We start from the raw sequence: 21,457 nt of genomic DNA on the forward strand, positions 1-21,457 counted from the left end.
GTAAAACATAAAGCTCTAGAGTTAAAAACTTCTTCTCTTTTTTGAGACAGGGTTTCTCTGTGTAGCCCTGGCTGTCCTGGAACCAGCTCTATAGACCAGACTGGCCATGAACTCATTGATCTGCTGTGCCTCCCGAGTGCTGGGACTAAAGGCATGCGCCACCACCACCCAGCCTACAACTTCTATTTTATTTTAAATTTTTTTCCTTTTAGGATATTATACATTTCTTTCTAAATCATAAAATAATATCTAATTAATTTTTTTAAGTGCATAATCTGTTTATGTACTTCAGTGGATATTTCTGAGTCTTACCATTATAAATAATCTTACAGTATTGTTTATGTATATTTTTAAGTATTTATTTGTTATGTATACAGGGTTCTGTTTGCATGTATCCCTGCAGGCCAGAAGAGGGAGCCAGATCTCATTACAGATGGTTGTGATCCACCATGTGGTTGCTGGGAATTGAACTCAGGACCTCTGGAAGAACAGCCAGTGTTCTTAACCTCTGATGAGCCTTCTCTCAGCCCCGTATATTTTTAAAAGTAGAATTTTTCCTCCTATATATCCTCAAATGTATATTTCAGTTTTATTTTGAACTGTGAGGTAATTTTTTGACAAAGTTTATCATAGTTCCATACCTACTCACACTGGAGAAGACTAAATTTTTTGTTTATAGTCCTTGAATGTTTTAAAACCTAAAAGGAACCTGAAAATCTGTTTAGCTATAGCTGATGATCAGGCCTCTCATTATATAACTTTAAGGAATCATTGGTTCATATAAATTGTGTCTTGCCTCAGCTCATACAGCTTTATGGGAAGTCCACAAGGAGAACCCAAGGCAAAGCCACCCTGGCATGTCAGCTTCTCTCTTTCCATATCACATTGTGTGTTGGTGTAGCTGGTGCTAGTCAAAGTCAGACTTGGTGGCACACACCTGTAACCCTAATACTTGGAAGGCTGAGGTGGGAAGAATACGAGCTTTAGGCTAGCCTGGGCTACACAGCTAGGTTCTGTCTAAATAAAAAGTAAATAAAGCTATGTTATTCTGAATATGTACACCAGCTGATCCTAGTATTTGAAAAATGAATACTAAGGTTAGGAAATGTTTACATGGGTTCTAGGCTTTATTTCATTTCCGTGTATGGATGGTAAAGTAGCTGTACTTGAGCACAATTGTGGGTTTGGGACATCTGTGTTTCTCTTTCTTGTTTCTTTGTTAGTTTTTACAGTTGTCATAAAATAATTATTTCAGAGTATAAAGTCAATGCTAAATTAAAATGTATGATGTTATCAACATATTTATAGTTTAAAACAGAAAAACACTGATAGGGCTGTATGGGCAAGCTGGGACAAATCAGCTAACCTGTGAAACTCCAGTGCATAATATAAATCCTTTAGGATTTCTACATTGGACATATATATACTGCCTTTCTCTATATATATTTTTCCTTTACCCTTCTCTCCCTTCCCCTTCTCCTGTGCCTTTCTTTTTCTCTCTTTCTTTTGAGACAATCTCAAAGCAGTTCATAGACTAGCCTAGAATACGTTGTGTAGCCCATACTGTCCTCAATATGTCTGTAGCTGAAGTTTTTCTGTGTCCTGCCTGGCCTGTGGTCGGGGAGAAATCTTTCCTACTCGAGACCCCCAAGTAAACACACAGAGGTTTATATTAATTAAACTGCTCGGCCAGGAGCTCAGACCTATCACTGACTAGCTCTTACACTTAAACTCAGCCCATTTCTGTTCATCTATATGTCACCACATGTTCCATGGCTTTGCTTGTGTGCCATTACATGCTGCTCCCTGGCTGGCTGGCTGGCTGGCTGCATCTCCTCCTCAGCCTTCCTTTTCCCAGAATTCTTGTCTGTTTATCCCACCTATACTTCCTGCATGGCTTCTGGCCAAGGAGCATTTTATTTATCAACCAATCAGAGCCACATATATTCACAGCATACAGAAAGACATTCCCATCTTATGTCTGTATTTTAAGTATGTTAATTGAAATATATTCAGTAAGAAAATGCACAAATCATAAATATGACTTACAAAATGAACTTACCTGTATAAATAACTGTTATACAGTTGTTTTGAAAATACCTTGAGCATTCTTGGTGATAATAAAGTTTATTTGCTAAAAAAATCACTGTACTAAGAGACTATATGTCATTTCTTTCAACTTTTTCTAGAATAAATTAACAGGAATAATAATAGTTGGAATTTGGCCAGTTATCAACACTTATTTAGAATCTGTTTGCTGGGTTTATTTAGTCTTTTCTGATGTTTCTCCTCTTCTTCTCTGTTCTTTTCCCCCTTTGTCTAGGTCCTGGGAGGAATGGAGAGGGGTCCTATTGACTGCCTTTTCTGAAAGTGGTCAGAGAGTTCTAAACAGGTCTGTGGCTTCTACAGAACACAAATAAAAGTTGGGTTTTTTGAAAGACTTAGTTTCAACTAGAAGGACTGAATTAGAAATAAACTCCTTTTAATTGTTTTTGGCAGTACTGGAATTGAACCTAGTACCTCATATGTGTTAGGCAAGCACTAAACCACTGGGCTGTCTCTGAGTCCATAAATGTCACTTAAAATTTTAAACACTTAAGATATGTGTATGTGTGTGGACATGTGAGTGCCGTGGTGTGTGTATGGAGGCTGGAGGAGGGAGTTACTTCTCTTGGCCCATCTGAGGATTGAGTCAGGTCATGAGGCTTGGTAGCAAGTGCCCTTACCTGCTGTGTCACCTCACCAGCCAAGCTTTACCTCTTTAAAAGAAGTTAGTTTGTGCTCAGTTTACAAGATATTTTGCTTTGGCAAGCTTCATTTGGCATGTAGGTTAACTAATGATCTGTTTGATAGAAAAGCATTTGGCCATGTGGGGGGTCAGCCTGTAATCCCAGCACTTGGCTGAGGCAGGAGGATCATATTGAGTCCAGACCCAGTCTGTACTACATGGGAAGACTCTGTCACAAAAAACGTCACCACCATGAGTCATGTTTCTATCAGTTGTGTCAAATATATGAAATATGGATGAATTTTTTATTGATTCCATAGGAGGAACCAAGAATAGATGAAGGGGTGAATTTCTCAGCTGTTTATGGTTTTGGAAGGGAATAGAGCATAGATTAAAAACCTCCAAAGTAAATTATTTATTTGACCCTTTCTGGTGTTCTTAGAATTCCCAACAACAGGCTGCCTTACAGATCTCAGAAGATCTCACCAATCAGCTTTATAATTATGCAGATACAAATTCAGTTTGTCTTTACATTGGAATCACCTGGAATTTTTAATCATTACCTGTGCCCATTTTTAGACACAGTAGTTGGTTCAAATTGTTGATCTTTTTATTTTACATGTAAATACATGTACATATAATTTACATGCCTACACATACCTCCCCTCAACCCCACCCTACCCTAGCATTTGCTTTTTCTTTTGTTGTGGTGCTGGGGTTTGAAGGCAAGGCTGTGCTTATGCTGGGTAAGAGAGCCCCTCAGCTTTTCTGTTGATCATGACAGCAGGTTCCTCTTCTGTTGTCATTTGTTTGATGTCCCCTCCCTACTTTTCTTACTTGCAGAATTTTTTGTTGTTCGTTTTGTTTCGTTTCGTTTTGTTTTTTTGAGACGGGATCTTACTATGTAGCCTTGGCTGGCCTGGAACTTGCTATGTAGACCAGGCTGGCCTTGAACTCACAGACATCCATTTGCCTTTGCCTCCCAAGTGCTGGAATTAAAGGTATCTGCTACCATGACAAACTATTTGTTTGTATTTGAGCAGTCTTACAGGGCTTTAGATTTTGAGTCATTAAAAAAAAAACAAAAACAAAACAAAACAAAAAAAAAACCCTTTCCCACTTGAAGGTTACAAATATTTGTTCTGTGCTTCTATAATATTAAAATGTAGAGATTCATCTATTATATTTGAAGTTTTGGGTGTGTTTGGAATTATCTTTTTTGTGTAGCAGGAGAAATGGATCTAATTTTATTATTTTTCTAGATGACTACCTTGTTCCAATATCATATAAGGAAAAGAAATCATTTTTTCTTCACCTTTATGAGATATTAAAATTCCAAAATTCAATTACTCTCCCATCCACTTATATATAAGTTTTCATAGTAGTTTTAACTATTGAGAATCTAATGTGTGTGTCAGTGTGTGTTAATGTGTGTATTCCATGTGTGTTGTATATGCATGTGGAAGGTAGAGCACAGAACCATTCTCTCCTAGAAGACAGAGAGGACTTTGGATATCCTGCTCTGTCACTCTCCACCTAATTCCTTTGAGAAAAAGTCTCTCAGACACTGGAGCTTGAGCCAGCAAGCCACAGTGGTCCTCCTGTGTCCACCTCACAGTGCTAGAGTTAGGGTGCATTATGGCCGTGCCCAGCTCTTATGTGGGTGCTAGGAATTTGGATTCCAGTTCCCATGCTTGCACAGCAACCCTCTCACCCACTGAGCCATTTCCCCAGCTTCTAGTAACACGTCTTTATCTCGTAGGACTTAATCCTTTTCTCTAATCTGATTTTTCAGTTTTCCTACAAACCTTATAGTCAGATTGTTTTATTAAATTGTAAATTAGGGAGAACTGATACATGTGAATCTTTACCCATGAGGGTATTATTTTATCCATGACTTTAAAATATTTTGTCCTTCATAAGTATTTTAAAAATTGTTTTATGAATACAGATATTTTGCCTGCATGTATTTTATGTATGTAAGCATACCATGTGTGTGCCTAGTGCCCAAAGAAGTCAGAAGAGGGCTTCAGATACCCTGGAGCTAGAGTTGTGGATGGCTACAAGCCACCATGTGAGTGCTGGGAATCGAACCCAAGACCCCTGCAAGAGCCACAGGTGCTCTTACCAATGAGCTAGCTCTCAGAACCCCTTTATAAGTACTTTTAGGTTTTCTTTTTATAGCTTGACCTTTCTCTTTAATTAATTCTTAAAGATTTTAACTTTCCTGTCACTATTAAAAATGAGATCTTGGGGTTGGGGATTTAGCTCAGTGGTAGAGCGCTTGCCTAGCAAGCGCAAGGCCCTGGGTTCGATTCTCAGCTCCACATACAAAAGAAAAAAAAAATGAGATCTTACCCCACGTGTTGATCATTACATAGGTAATAAATGCTGTTTTTTCTGTATATTAATTTTGCACCATACTGCTTTGCAAAATTTTATTATATGACCTTTGCTTGGCTTTCAAGAATACAAGTCTGTTATTTTCAATTCTGATTTTTTTTTTAGATTTATTTATTTATAATGTATACAGAAGAGGGCACCAGATCTCATTACAGATGGTTGTGAGCCACAATGTGGGTGCTGGGAATTGAACTCAGGACCTCTGGAAGAACAGCCAGTGCTCTTAACCTCTGAGCCATCTCTCCAGCCCCTGATTTTTTTTTTTTAACCTTTGTTTTTCTTGCTTCATTTTACTGACTTCTATACATCTGTGCTCCTGATTTCACTGATAGACCCCTGTTCTCCTCCTTGAACCTGACGCTGACTTGTACTTGTTTTCTGTGTGTGGTGCATCACAAGTACTCCCTCTGAGTTCCACACTAGCCCTCACTTTTGTGCTGAGAAAATAGAATTTGTCATGTTAAGAGAACATTTGTTTTTTTGTTTTATTTTGTTTTGTTTTCAAGACAGGATTTCTATGTGTAGCCCTGACTGTCCTGGAAATTGCTCTGTAGACCAGGGTGGTCTCAAACTCACCTGCCTCTGCCTCCCTAGTGCTGAGATTAAAGGTGTGTGTCACCGCAGCCCAGCTATTTGTATATTTTTTTGAAATTTAGAAAAATTATCATCAAGAATGAATGGTTGGGCTGGAGAGATGGCTCAGAGGTTAAGAGCACTGACTGTTCTTCCAGAGGTCCTGAGTTCAATTCCCAGCAACCACATGGTGGCTCACAACCATCTGTAATGAGATCTGGTACCCTCTTCTGGCGTTCAGGGACACATGCTGTATACATAATAAATAAATACATCTTTAAAAATATTTTTAAAAAAAAGAATGAATGGTTAAGTCAGCCAGATGAGGTAGACATAATCTAGATATACTAGAGGCTACGGCAACAGGATCAATACTTCAAAGCCAGCTGGAGTTATACATTGCTAGCCCAGCCTAGGCTGGCATGGTGGTACATACCTTTAATCCCAGCACTCAGGAGGTAGAGGCAAGTGGATCTGTTTGTATGAGGCCAGGCTGTGGTATACATAGTGAGTTCCAGGCCAACCAAGGCTACATAGTGAGACCCTGTCTCTAAATAAATAAGTAAATTGCCACCTTAATAGTTAGTGCCTGTCTCAAAGAGGAAGGAAGGAAGGTATGGAAGGAGGGAGGGAGGGAGGAAGGAAGGAGAGCGCTAGGGAAATAGCTTAGTGGCAAAAATAAAATGCATGTATAAAACCTTGCATTTAGTACCCAGTACTGGGGACAAGGAGTAAGTTACATCAGTGGAGATGACCACATAACATCTCCCATCAGTTTCCTAATACCAAGTTGGCTTTGAATTCCAGTAACAAGCTTCACTTGGTTATGATGCATCATTATTCTTTTAAAGTACTATCAGTCTATTTAGAATTGACTTTGAATCTCACACACTGGTATAAGACCAAACAATGTAAAAGAGATTGATCTGTAGCTTTCTGCCTACGAATTGTGTTGGCTTTGAGAATTTATATTAACTTCATAAAATGAATTGAGAGGCCGGCAAGATTACTTATTCAATAAAGGTGCTTGCTGCCAAGACTGATCACCTGCATTCAGTCACTGGGACCCACAAAGAAGTGGGAGGGGAGAATTGACTTGGAATGAGTTGTCCTGTGATCTCCATCTGAGTGCTGTGGCAGTAGTATGCCCACATATATGCAAAATAAAATACGTGTAATTTTAAAAAGAAAGGTTTGCCTGTATACTGTGTGCTCCAGAACAACCTCAGGCTATTAGACTTCTGTGCTCTTTAAAGGATTGCTTTGTTTTTCATTAAGTTTGTATACAGTGCTTAGGGGTGAATGGGACCCTGCAGGTGCTCATGATGGGAAACTGAACTGTAAAGAGGTAAGAATGAAAAATCCAGTTCAGATTGATTTCATCCGCCTGGATCAAGACTTTGGGGAGTCTGATGTCAGGTTGAAGCATGATCCTAATTAGTCTTACCAATAAAAACCAGGAGTCAAATATCAGGGTAATAACCTGAAAGAAGAGAAACAAAGGAGCAGCCATTAGTGACTTCTTACCTCTTCGAGGACCGAAATGGGGCTGAGATCCTGTCTCTACTCAATTCATATTCCTGTCTCCACCTCCTGCTTGTGCTGGGATTAAAGGTGTGAGCCACCAACCACCCCCTGGCCTCAAAGGTTACCTAGTGGCTGGCTTGGCCCTTTGATCTCCAGGCAAGCTTTTTGTTTTTTGTTTTTTGTCTTTTTTTTGGGGGGGGGGGTTTGAGACAGGGTTTCTCTGTGTAGCTTTGCGCCTTTCCTGGAACTCACTTGGTAGTCCAGGCTGGCCTCGAACTCACAGAGATCCAAGATCTCCAGGCAAGCTTTATTTGTCAGAACACAAAATAAAATATCACATAACACCAGGTAGTTTATTCCCAACAAATTTAAACAGAGTATAATTTGGAGGAACGTTTCCTGGTGTAATACAATCAATCCCCAGCGCACAAGGAAGCATAATTACATCGAAACTCAACTCTGGGTATATGTCATTTCTTCCAAGAAGGTGGGTTCTAGAGATAGGCTACCTGTCTGTATTAGCCTAAGGGTCTGGCCTGGTTTTAGTCATACAGATAACATACAGTCACTTAGGCTATTAACCACCTCTGGTCCTGGTTGTGGGAGCTTGGGGGAGCCCCTGGCTATGCAGATAATATAAGGGTCATTTAGACTACTGGGTATCTCTGGTCCTGGCTGTGGAAACTTGGGGAGCCCCTAATTGTGAAGGTCATTTAGATTACTAGCCAACTCCAGTCCAGGAGGAGCTTGATATGACCTGGCCCAACAGATAATGCTGATTACCAGACTACTAACACTTCCAATTCCCGGCTTTCTAGATGAAGAAAATAGGTTGTACCTCTTTCCCATTGGACTTAAATTCCCCATGTACTTAAATTCCTGGTCTCCCTGGAGATCTTTGGGCACAAGGACCTTCCTGTTGTGCTCTAGCTGGCATAATGGTGAATACCTTTATAGGTGGATCTCTGAGTTCAAAACCACCCTGGTCTGCATAGTGAGTTTCAGAATAGCCAGGGCTATGCGGAGAAACCTTGTCTGTCTGTCTGTCTGTCTGTCTGTCTGTCTCTCTCTCTCTCTCTCTCTCTCTCTCTCTCTCTCGACTAAAGTAGTCATCAATCCTTTTCAATTTCTTTGTCTTATTTGTTGCTTTCCTTTTTTTTTTGGGGGGGGGGGCGTTCAAGACAGGGTTTCTCTGTGTAGCCCTGGCTTTCCTAGAACTTACTCTATAGATCAGGCTGGCCTCAAACTCACAGAGATCCATCTGCCTTAGTGCTTTATTAATCCAAGTGCTAGGATTAAAGTCGTGTGCCACCACCACCCAGCTTGTTCTCTTCCTTTACTTTCTTAAATCAACTAGTCATATAACTATTTTAAAAAATATTCTCCTAATATAAAAATATTTGAGCTGGGCTTGACATCCCCTGCTTGTAATCACAGCACCTGAGAAGGTGAGACCGGAGGATTGCCAAAAATGCAAGGTCAGAGTGGCTACAGAGTAACTACCTGACTCCCGTTTTAAAAAGTGTTAATTTTTATCTATTTATTTTTGTTGTATTTTATTTACTTGAGATAGAATCTCATGCAATGCAGGCCTCAGACTCTCTTTTTGTTCAAGGCTGGCCTTGAACTCTTGATTCTACAGCCCCAGTGCTCCCTCCCCTCCCTAGTGCTGAGATTTCCAGCTTGAGCACTGGGTCTGTCCCTTCCTGAGGTTGGTTGGTTGGTTTTGTTTTTCAAGACAAGGGTTTCTCTGTATGTAGCCCTGGCTGTCCTGGAACTCGCTTTGTAGACCAGCCTGGCCTTGAACTCATAGAGATCCACCTGCAATCTAACCTGCCTTTGCCTGCCAAGTGCTGGGATTAAAGGTGTGTGCCACCACCTCCGCCTGGCTTCCTTCTTGAGTTTTGTGAGACAGGGTCTTGATATATATAGTCCAGAATGGCCTTTAATTTGACCCACTCTTGCCTCTGTCTTGTTTGGACTGATTGCAGGTGTGTCCCATCAACGAATGTTCTTCTCTATTTTCTTTTTTTTCTGAGACACGGTTTCTCTGTGTTTCTTTGCGTCTTTCCTGGATCTCACTCTGTAGACCAGGCTGGCCTTGAACTCACAGAGATCTACCTGGCTCTGCTTCCCAAGTGCTGGGATTAAAGGCGTGCGCCACACCTCCTGGCATCTGTTCTCTATTTTCTAGTTGAGTTCTGTTTCATTGATATGTTCATTTTGCTCCCTATTAGCTCCTTAGCTCATTTTAATGATTTTTTTCTGAGTCAGTTATTTAAGTCATTTATTACTTCACCTCACCCCTCATATAGATATTTTATAACTATGAATTTTCTTCCTCACTAACTTGCCTGTATTCTTTGGTTCCTATATGTAGTATTGATTTATAGTTTTCTAGAAATTTTGAATTTGTGCTTGATATTTTTTTTTCTTAACCTGAGTCCATAGTTTTGCTGTTCTTTTAAGACAGAAAGATTTCTGTTTGGTTTTATTTTGAGTTAATTATTTTAGTGTACTGTTACTAGAGTATTTGAGTAACTTTATTGTTACTTAGTTGTATTGAGATTTTTTTTCCCTATGGTCTTAACTTTAAAAGTACCTTTTTTAAGTTAAAAAAGCAACTAAACAATAGTTTTTGTTACTTATTAACTAACTACTAGTACATATCTATCCAAAATTTCAAGATTATAAAATCAGTATTGAGGGGTTGGGGATTTAGCTCAGTGGTAGAGCACTTGCCTAGCAAGCACAAGGCCCTGGGTTCAATCCTCAGCTCCCCCCCAAAAAAATTCAGTATTGAGCTGGCAAGAAGGTTTCTGAGGGTAGAGACACTTGGCCACTCAGTCTGATGACCTCAGTTCAGTCCCCAGGATGGTAGAAGAAAAGAGTTGATTCTCACAAGTTGTCCTCTGATCTCTGCACACTGACACATGGACACGTGTGCATGCACACTAAGTAGATGTTTTTAAGATTTTCATCAGTATATAGCAATAACAAAGTTATAGTGCCCAAGTTAAATATGTTATAGTCTAATACTATCTTGTTAAGATAGGTAATTTTTTTTCTGAAGCATGTCAAAATAATAAATTTTCCATGTATAATTTGTATGTTTGCCATAAAGAATGCTTTAGTATTTAAACTAAAATTTCAATTAAAACTATATAGGATATTGTGAATAAAATAGGAAAAAATACTTTATGGAGTTTAAAAATAAATTTGATTCTCGGTTAGAAGATGAGAGTCTTGTATTCGGTGTGAATAGAAAATAACTCTGGGGCTGGGCAGATGCTCAATAGTGAAGAGCACTTTTGCTCCTCCAGAGGACCTGGATTCAGTTCCCAGCACCCATGTGGGAGCTCACAGCTGTCTGTAACTCCAGTTCCAAGGGATCCAGCGCTGTCTTTTGGCCTCTATAGGCACCAGAGACATATCTGGTGCACATATATAAATGTAAGCAAAACACCCATACACACAAAATAAACAAATCTTTTAGAACTTATGCAAAGGAAAATATTTGGCTCCAAATATCTATAGCAGTTTCCTTGTTTAATTTGGCAAGTTTAGGAATGAAAGTCTAGAGAGTGCTGGAAAGCCAGAGTTCTGTGATTTTATATGAAGCTGGTTTGGGTTCCTGAGTTTTGCTTCTACATTCTATGTGAGTGATAGGGCATGTTTTAAGATTTCTAATGAAAATTCTGATATAATAATTTCTTGAGTTTCCATATTGACTTTATAACTTACAGTGTTTGTATTTTTGCCATAATTTCTTTATAATACTGTGGTTTTACTTTCCTCTCTTTTTTTCTTTTTTCTTCTTCTTTCCTTTCTACAAGAATTCTGTTTGGCTGCTACTTTGAAATACAAGCCCTAAAGATGCCACCTTGTTTGGACTTAGAGGATGACCTGGATAAGTGATAAAAATTAAGACATTTTGGTAAGTGAAACTTTATGTAAGAGAATATTTTTAAGTCTATCATTTTGGTTTTTCTTTTATTTTAAATTTCATTATAATGTATTATGTGTGTTTTGCCTTCATGTATGTCTGTGTACCACATTCATGCAGTTCCTGTGGAGGCCAGAAGAGGTTGACAGATGCCCTGGAACTGAAGTTACAGACAGTTGAGAGCCTCCATGTAGGTTCTAGGAATTGAACCTGGGTTTGAGTCAGTGCTCTTAACTGATGAGCCATCTCTTTGATCTCTTTCACAACATGTTATCGGTATATAGAGAACCTACTGATGTATTTTTATTTGCATGAATGTTTGTGGGTACCCAGGGAATCCTGAAGAAGACATCAGATCCCCTAGAACTGGATTTATAGGCAAGGTTGTGAGCCACCTGACATGGGAACCAAGCTCCAGTCCTCTGAAGAACACGTAACTGCTGAGCCATCTTACTAGGCCTGCTACTGGCTTTTCTGTTAATTTTATATATCTAATACTTTGTTGAAAGTTTTTTCCATCTCTAAGAACTTTCTGGTGAAGTCCTTTGAGTCTTTTAAGTATATGATCGTATTTATAAACAGGAGTGATTTGACTCCTTCCTTTCTTCTATGGCTTTTATTTACCTCCTTTTAAAGAATTTAAGCACTATCTAGGAGTGATACAACACACTTATTTTGTTTTATATTTTGCATACACCTTTAATTTCAGCATAGCAGAGGCAGAGGCAGATGGATCTTTGTGTGTTCCAGTCCAGCCTGGTCTACATAGTAGGTTCCAGGACAGCCAGTGCTACATAGAGAGATACCCTGCCTCAAAAAAAATGCAAACACACAACAAAGAATTTAAGCACTATATTCAGTAAGAGTGGTGGGAGGTAGAGTAGGGCTGGAGAGTTAGCTCAGGGGTTAAGAGCACTGGCCGTTCTTGCAGAGAAGCCAGGTTCAGCTCCCAGGACCCACCTGGTGGCTCAAAACCATCAGGTCCTCTATAAGAGCAGTGTGCCTCTTAACTGCTAAGCTACCTCTCCAGCCTCCATATCTTATTTCTATTTGTGTGTGTATATGTGCCACCAAGAGGTGTAGAAGTGAGCAAACAACATGCAAGAGGCAGTTCCCTCCTTCCTCCATTAGTTTCTGGGCATTAAACTTAGGTTTGGCTGCAAGTGCTTTTATACACTGAGCCATCTCACCAGCCCTCACTATGTGTTAGCCATCTTTTTAGATTGTATCCTCTTGGTTCAATTTGGGCAATTCATGTATTGAGAAAAATACACATTCCTTCTAGATTTTATAACTTACTGGAAGTTTTCAAAATATCCCTTAATGATCTTCTGAATTTCACTGCTTTTTAGTCTGTGTAAGTATGCAAACGTATGTATGTATGTATATATATGTATACTTACGGTTTTTGAGAGGAAGCCTCTTGTACCCCAGGCTAGCTGTGAACTCCCTTTGTGGCCAGATCCTCCTGCTTCCACCTTCCATGTACTGGAATCATAGGTGTGTATCACCATGCCCAGTTTATGTAATGCTGGGGACCAAATCCAGAATTTTGTGCATGTTAGGCGAGCACTCATTAACTGACCTACATCTCTAGCCTTTTAATTTTCTTCACTCATGTCTACTTATTTTGTTTAGTTTGGTTATCTTATCAAAGAACTAACTCTTTGTTCAATCATCTTATATTTTTGTTTTAATCCATTTCATTAACACCTACCTGTCATTTATTTTGCCTTTCTGTGTTGAAGTTTTCCTATGTTCCACCTGGCCCATGGTCAGGACAAATCTCTCTCACCCGCCAGTCCTGTAGCCTCTTGGGCCCAAGTAAACACACAGAGGCTTATATTTATTAAAACTTCTTGGCCATTCGCTCTGGCCTACAACTGACTAGCTGTTACATTTAGACTAACCCATAATTCTTATCTATGTTTAGCCATGTGGCTTGGTACCTTTTCTCAGTTCTGTCTTCACATCTCGTTTCCTCTGTGTCTGGCTGGTGACTCCTGACTCAGCCTTCCTCTTCCCAGAATTCTCCTCTCTGTTTATCCCACCTATACTATACTTCCTGCCTGGCTACTGACCAATCAGCATTTTATTTATTAACCAAATCAGAGCAACACACATTCATAGCATACAGAAAGACATCCCCAGCACCTTTCCTTTTATGAAAAAAATATGTTAAAACAGTTTTATTTACTGTTTGTTTCTGTAAATGGCTTTGGTGTGTGGGGGAGGGGTTAGAGACACTTGTAGTTTGATTCTTTCCTTCCACCACATGGATCCCAGAAACCAAACTCATCATCAGGCTTGGCAGCAATCGAGGTTACCTGCTAAGTCATCTCACCAGCCTGTGGTTCACAGGCTTAGAAGTAATGCATTTACTTGTTTAGCCATCTCATCAGCCCGTGTTATAGCTTTTGGGTTTGCCTTGTTTTTGTTTTTTTGTGATTTTTTTTCCTATTATTATTAAAAATTTTTATTTATTTATTTTATATACCAACCACAGTGTCCCCTCCCTCCTCTCCTCCTGTTCCCTCCAGGTTGTTCTTGTTTTACTAAGGCCTTGGCATACAACATTAGGTTATTTTTCTTGCAGTTCCTACTTTGAAATGCCTGCTAAATAGTTACAGAATTTAGGCAGTTTCAAGACTCAAGTCTTTTTTCCGGCCAAGCAGAAGATTTTAAGCCTTAAAAACCTGTATTAGTTTTATTTCTTTACTTTTAATGTTTATTAGAACTTTTTTGTTGTTGTTTTGTTTTTCGAGAGAAGGTTTCTCTGTGTAGACCAGACTCTCCTCAAACTCAGAAATCTGCCTGCCTCTGCCTCCTGAGTGCTGGTATTAAAGGCGTGTGCCACCACTGCCCAGCTGTTTATTAGAATTTTTTAAATGTAGCTGGAAAGTAAAATATAGTTGTTTTATGGAGGATTTTCTGAATGCTGTTGTTTTGTTTGTTTGAGACAAGATCTTAAGTATGTAGCCTAGGGTGGGCTCAAACTTGTGATTCTCCTGCTGAAATTACAGATATTCACTATCACACTCCACTTCTTTTATTTCCCTATTACCCTTTTTATACTTCTCCCAATATCCTATTCTTTTGTTTTGTTTTGAGACAGGGATTCTCTGTGTGGCTTTTGGAGCCTATCCTGGAACTCGCTCTGTAGACCAGGCTGTCCTCAAACTCACAGAGATCCACCTGCCTCTGCCTCCTGAGTGAGGGGATTAAAGGTGTGTGCCACCACCACCCGGCTTCAATATACTATTCTTACAAAAAAAAAAAAAAAAGGTAGCCTTATAGTATTATAAAAAGAAATTTTAATTAATGGATAAGTTATGGATGATATGTTAATAATGATATGTTATAATAATCTGCATCCCCTCTTTTTTTTTTTTTTAAGGTTTTCTTATTGTTCACTTTGCATATACTTCTGGAATAATACACCATGGTTTTGGATGACCTTCCAAACTTTGAAGACATCTATACTTCCCTGTGTTCATCAACAATGGAAGACTCAGAGGTGGACTTTGACTCTGGACTAGAAGATGATGACACAAAAAGTGATAGTTTTTTGGAGGATTCCACAATTTTTGTAGCCTTCAAAGGAAATATAGATGATAAAGACTTCAAATGGAAACTGGATGCAATATTAAAGAATGTGCCTAACTTGTTACACATGGGTAATTGCTTTAATTTTTGCTTCCTTCTGGTTACTCTTTTTGAGTGTTTGCCCTTTCATGGTCACTATCAGTTCTGCAAAGTAAATAGTACTGCTGATTTTAAGTGCAAAGGAGAGCTTAAGGAATTGCCCTACCCTCTTCCCTTTCCATGTCTGCGTGTCTTGTTGTCACCATCATTTTTATTTAATTTATTTTTTAGTTTGTGTTTTAGAAAGGAGGCAGATTGTATTGCTTAAGACTGAGGTTATAGTCTTTATTACATTATACCTATTGATTTTGTATATGTAGGGTGGGTATGTGCCATAGTACATGTGTCCTTCCACCATGCAGGAACTAGGGATCAGATTCAGGTCGTCAGGCATAGTGGTAGGTAACTACCCACTAAGCCATCTCATTGGCCCAAATCATATTCTTGACTCAAAAACACTTGGTCAGATATTCTCCAGTATGATGGAAACTTTAAAGGCCTTTATTTTCTTCCTAAAACAGGAATGTAGCCCAGGCTGCCTTTGGCATAGTGATCTTCCTGAAACCCTGATTCTAGGATTACAAGTGTAGGCTATCTTGCCTAGTTTTAAAAGTTGCTAGTAGAGTTTAACTGTATTGGAATTAAACATTTTTCAACCATGTTAACATTAGGACTACTATAAAGACATGTGGTGTGTATGTAGAACATGGATAAGTTTCCAGTAATCAGAAGATTGAGAAGAAACTCAGTGTCTCTATCCTGTGGAACCAGGATCCAAAGTTTTTCAGTGTTTGGAGACATGTTTCCAAATGTCATGAAAAGGCAAATAGGTTTAATCCTTAGAGATGGATTTTAATGCCTTCTCTGATTTCATTAGGTAGCTATAGCTTTCTGGATCACTTAGCCTTTCTCTGGGCCCCAATTTCCTTAGCTATAAGAGAACTTTGACTAGACATTATCTAACCATTTTTAAATCTTGTGAGTATATTAATCCCATTGCCCTTAGCAAGTGATCAACCGGCTTTGTTGTCCTCCATTAGAGCAAGTGATTTCTGTGTTAGTATTTAGTAGCTAATGGTTTAAGAGCTGGAGGAGGGTTAAATGACATGAAGGAACTCTTCATAGGTATCTGGATTTTGAGAAAACATATTTCTGCATGGCCATTTTATTAATATTGAAAGATGTAATTAAATAAAGCATATAAACCATTTAGTTGATCTAAGTTACTAACAAAAGGGAAATTACTTAGTCTGAAACTGCCGGATAGCTTTTATTTGCTTCCTTGTCTATAAAATGTAATTATAAACAATATTACTGCCTCAGCTAATTTTTTTAAAACTTTGATTGTAAAATACATATAACAGAATTTGCCATCTTAACTATTTTTATATATGGTTCAATGGTACTTAAATACAATTAAAGTATTTTACAACAATCACTAGCAGCCATTTCTATAATGTGTTTGTTTTTCGAGACAGGGTTTCTCTGTGTAGCTTTGCACCTTTCCTGGAACTCACTCCATAGCCCAGGCTGGCCTCGAACTCACAGAGATCCGCCTGCCTCTACCTCTGGAGTGCTGGGACTAAAGGCGTGCACCACCACCGCCTTGCTCCATTTCTGTAATTTTTATCTTATAAAATAAAATCTATACCTATCATATAATAACTCCCCATCCTTCCCTACTCTAGCCCTGAATAAGTACGTTTTACTTTCTATAATTTTTTAATTAAAAAAATTAGATTTATTTAATTATGCACGTGAGTATTTTTCCTGCATGTATATAAATACCCCACGTGCATGCAGTGCCCACAGAGGCCAGAAGAATGTAACAGATCTGCTGGAACTAGAGCTATAGTTAGTTGGGAACTGTGTGGTTGTTGGGAATTGAACCTCAATCCTCTGAAAGAGCAGCCAGCTTTCTAAACCACTGAGCCATCTCTCCAGCCTCTTTCCTGATTTTGACTATTACCTACCTCATATAACCAGAATCATGTAGAGCTTGTCTCTTTATAACTGCTTTAATTTAGCATAGTATTCTCATCATTTGTCCATGTTGTAGCATATGATGGGCTTTCCTTCCCATTTCAGGCTGAATAGTCCACAGAATGTCTGTATATACCACATTTTACTTACTAATGTTTATCTATTGCTGGACACTTGCATTACTTCAATGGTTTAGCTGTTAAGAATAATGCCATGAACATGGATATACTCTTCCATATCCTGCTTTCAAGTCTGGGCTGGATACCTAGAATTAAATAAGTGTTACATAATTTTTTTAACTTCTTACTGTATAATTCTCTTAGCAAATTGTACCATTTGTATTTTCCCATCACTAGTGCACAGGGATCCCCAATTTTTCCCTATCATTATCAACATTTGCTATATTCTATTCTTATAATAGCCATCCTTAGGTGATAGGATATCTACTGCTTGGTGGTGGTTTGGGGTACATAGAAGCCTTAAGAAGTCCAGTATTTCTTTCCCTTTGCTTGCCCCTTTGCTGCTTTATCCAAGAAATCACTGCCAAGTCCAGGGTGAAGGCTTGCCACATATTTTCTTCTAAGACTTTAGGTCTATATTTAGGTGTCTGTTCCATTTTCAGTTAATTTTTGTATATGATATTTGGTTAACTTCACTCCGTAGCATGTGTACACATACTTTCCCCATAAATTTAGTTAGCTTTTGTGTATTCCTAAAAATATGTCTGGAAGTGTATGTCAGTTTCAGAATTGCAGACTGTCCGATGTTTTTCTGTCCTAAAGGAAGCTTGCCTGTGGATTGTATGTCCAGTGTTGCCGTGCTTCAGTGGGAGCTCTTCCCTTACCTAAAGTAGGGATTTTTGTTCTGTTTTTAGTTGCACATCCTCTAGTGCCTACAAAATTGATAATGTTATTCTCTTTCCTTCATGACCAAGAATCCAGCAAGCTAAAGGTGCAGAAAGTGGAGCCCTGGAACAGTGTGCGTGTCACATTCAACATCCCCCGGGAAGCAGCAGAGCGGTTACGGATCCTGGCTCAGAGCAACAACCAGCAGCTTCGGGATCTGGGGATTCTCTCCGTTCAGATTGAAGGTCCTTTACTTTACTTTGTAACCATCTGAACCAAAATACAGTACCAGTGGTAGCCAGCATAGTTTCTGATGCTCTCTGTCTATCCCTCTGCTCTTATGTTTGAGACTCTCAGGCAGCTGTGCTTCATGTTGCAGTACCTTAGAATAAAGAGGCATTGAGGTATTACTGCAACCTGAAGCATCATTTCTTTGGCTCTTTGGCCTTCAGTCTCAAACTTTGGTTTGAGGAACTGATTTGTCCTTTTGAAGAATATCTCATCGTAATTGCTTTCCTTTACTGAATAACGTTAATATTTCCTTTGTTTATGTAGCAGATTAGGGAGTCTGGAACAGTTCTTTTACAAGTATTTATCAATGGAATGACCTCTTGAATGTAAAAATATGCTCAACCTAATACACACATAATATCCAGCTTAAAGCCCTTCTGTTGTTTGCTGCTGTTCACAGCATATAGGCCAAATTCTCTACCATGACCACAGGGCTTGCATAGTCTGACAACTACTTTCCTTTTGTAGACTTATGCTAGTTAAATTCCACCCTACCCCCACCCCTGCCAGCTCTGTTTTCCAGTCTCCAGTTTTCATGTGGGTTTTTTTTTTGTTTTTTTTTTGTTTTTTTTTTTTTTAAGATTTATTTATTATGTATACAGTGAGTGTTCAGCCTGCAGGCCAGAAGAGGGCACCAGATCTCATTGTAGATGGTTGTGAGCCACCATGTGGTTGCTGGGAATTGTACACAGGTCCTCTGGAAGAACAGCCAGTGCTCTTAACCTCTGAGCCCTCCTGTGGTTTTTGAACATACAGTTCTCCCTTCTGCCACGGATCTTCTGCACTGTTGCCTTCTGTATATGGAGTACTGTCTCATACCCTTCCTGTTCTTCAAGATAATTCTTGCAGCCTTAAGTCTCTGGCTGACTCAGAGTCTGTTACTATGCTCTAACAAAAGTTCCTTTCTCTCAGATCATCTACCTCCCACTTTGCTTAGGGCAGGTATTTGGTTACTGTTTATTCCTCCATGTACTGTAAGCTCTAGTAGGAAAGAGATCGTGTCTGGTTTGGTTCACTGTTGTATTTCTGAGTTGCCTAGTACACATTAGTCTCTTTCGTAAATAAGTTGGATGAAAGCAAGGAAAGGATATAATAACATTACTTTGCTTTAGCAGCTGGTATATAATTATAAATAAAATACGCTTCTTAATGTTATAAACTCAAATGAATCCATGGTCTTAATAAGGACAACTCTATGATTGATGTGAATTATATCTATAATTGATGTAAATATAAACTGTGGGCAAGTATGCAAGATTTTCTTCTTTTTACAAATAATTTTGTGTGTGTGTGTGTGTGTGTGTGTGTGTGTGTGTTCGTTCACATGTAGACAACCCATGGGAGGCAGTTATCTTGCTCCGTCATGTGGGTCCTGAGGATAAAATTCAAGTCATCAGGCTTAAAAGCAAATGTCTTTATCCTCTGGGCTATCTCACTGGCTCTTGTGTTTTGAGACAAAGTCTTTCACTCAGACCCAGGACTTGCCAATTAGGCCAGGCTAACTGGCCAGATCCTCCTGTCTCTGCCTCCCCTGTGTTGAGATTACAGGTGTGGTCCACAGTGCCATGCCAGGGTCTTTTTTTTTTTTTTTATGTGGAGCTAAGGATCGAACCCAGGGCCTTGAACTTGCTAGGCAAGTGCTCTACCACTGAGCTAAATCCCCAACCACCAGGGTCTTTTAAAGGGGTGTTAGGAACTAAATTCAGGTCGTGAGCAATCACATTACCAACTGAGGTATTTCTCTAACCTCCTGGCATTGGAGAACTTTTAAACAAGTGATATTACTTGATGTCATTTCAAGAACTTCTGCTTGGGAAGCTGAGTGAAGTAGCACACACCTATAATTCTGAGCACTCAAGAGGCTGAGCCAGGTGGATTGCTAGAAATATAAAGATAGCCTAGGCTACAGAGTAAGATCCTGTCTTTAAATAAATAAATAAAGACACCTCCCTTCCAAAAAGGGGAAAAAAAAAACACTTCTACTTAAAATGTCTTAATAAGTTTAGTGTATTAATAGTTCCTTCCAGATGGTGACATCTCCAAAACCTGTACTTCCTTTGGCTTTCACTCCTGATTCCTATAAGCAAGTCAGAGCACGTTATAGCCTCTAATGATGGTTCCTTTTTTGATAGAATGTTGTTCCCTGACTAGCCAGCCAGTCCCCTGATTAAACTCTACATAAAAACCTCAATGACAGGACACAGTGAAGTATCTCCTTATTAGCTTCCCGCTGTATCTTCAGACTGGAAACCAAGATCCCAAAATGTGAAAGGAGTTGGGAATATAGTCCTTCAGCCCCCAGTGACAGGCTGGCTATAGCTGAACTGTCCCCAGTGTGGAAGTATCTTCTATGGAGACACATCATAGTCCAAACTGTGGATCAAGTACAAGGACCCTGCTGAAACAGGTTTCAGCAGCTGCTTCCATAGGCTGGTGAGGTTGAAGTTTCCTTAGAATCTGCTTGTTCAATTGAGACAGTTCTATTGATAGTACCTACTAGGTGGAACTCAAATGAGATAAAATATTGAGCTGGCTCAGCAGTTAAGAACACTAGCTGCTCTTCAGAGGACCTGGGTTCAGTTCCCAGCACCCACTAGTGGCTCACAACATCTATAACTCTAGTCCCAGGGGATCCAACACCCTCTTCTGACTTCTTTGGGTACTGTATAAATGTGGTACACATACATACATGTAGTCAAAAGACTCACAAATTTTTATTTTTATTTTTTGGTTTTTTGAAACACGGTTTCTCTGACTGTCCTGGAAATCAGAGATATGCCTGCCCCTGTCTCCCAAGTGTTGGTATTATAGACATGCACCACCACTGCCCAGCGCTCGCTCGCTCTCTCTCTCTCTCTCTCTCTCTCTCTCTCTCTCACACACACACACACACACACACACACACACACACACACACAAACCACAACAGTACAGAAGATGTAATATATTGGTGCAATACATGCTTACCATGCAGAAGGTTTTGGATTCAATCCCCCGCATTGCCTATTACAAACCTATTTACATTTTGGTCTTATCTTGTATCACAGAGGTAGTTACAAGAGACTTGTCATTACATGACATCTCTACCACAATCCTATAGGTGTTATTTTGTTGTTTGCTGTTTTGTTTTTAAAATAGGATCTTGTGTAGCAATGGCCTCCACCACACTATGTAGCTGAGTACAGCCTTGAGCTTCCGTCTTCCTTCTTCCACCTCTGGGGTGCTGGGGTAACAGGCATGTTCTGCCACACTAGGTTTGTGCAGTGCTGGGAATAGAACCCAGTGCTCTGGGCATGCTGGGCAAGGACTCTGCCAACTGAGTTGCATCCTCAATGCCTGGAAACCATTTTACAGTGCAGTTATTGAAAGAAAATTCTCATAAGTGCATAACAGTGTCCCCATACTACCCTGCCTTCTTTCCTCATTAAATTTCATATTTCTTATCTTCTGATTATAAACTCTCAGAAGGAAATGAAGAATTTTGAGTTTCTTCCTCTCTCCTTCCTTCCCTCCATC

At 39.4% G+C, this 21,457-nt stretch overlaps 1 protein-coding gene across 2 annotated transcripts in view; it reads left to right on the forward strand.

Annotated features, from left to right (window-relative positions):
• Ncoa6 (nuclear receptor coactivator 6) overlaps positions 1–21,457 on the forward strand; it is an 80,752-nt gene that overhangs the window by 18,127 nt on the left and 41,168 nt on the right. The window contains exons 2-5 of one of the 2 annotated variants that reach the window (XM_036183271.1): positions 2,324–2,392; positions 11,068–11,168; positions 14,575–14,854; positions 17,740–17,895. In XM_036183271.1, coding sequence (XP_036039164.1) covers positions 14,620–14,854; positions 17,740–17,895 — 391 coding nt within the window. In that variant the 5' untranslated portion in view covers positions 2,324–2,392; positions 11,068–11,168; positions 14,575–14,619. The remainder of the gene's footprint in view (positions 1–2,323; positions 2,393–11,067; positions 11,169–14,574; positions 14,855–17,739; positions 17,896–21,457) is intronic. The other variant, XM_036183272.1, reaches the window with a different exon arrangement.

This window comes from Onychomys torridus, chromosome 4, assembly GCF_903995425.1.
Source record: "Onychomys torridus chromosome 4, mOncTor1.1, whole genome shotgun sequence".
Classification (NCBI taxonomy): domain Eukaryota; kingdom Metazoa; phylum Chordata; class Mammalia; order Rodentia; family Cricetidae; genus Onychomys; species Onychomys torridus.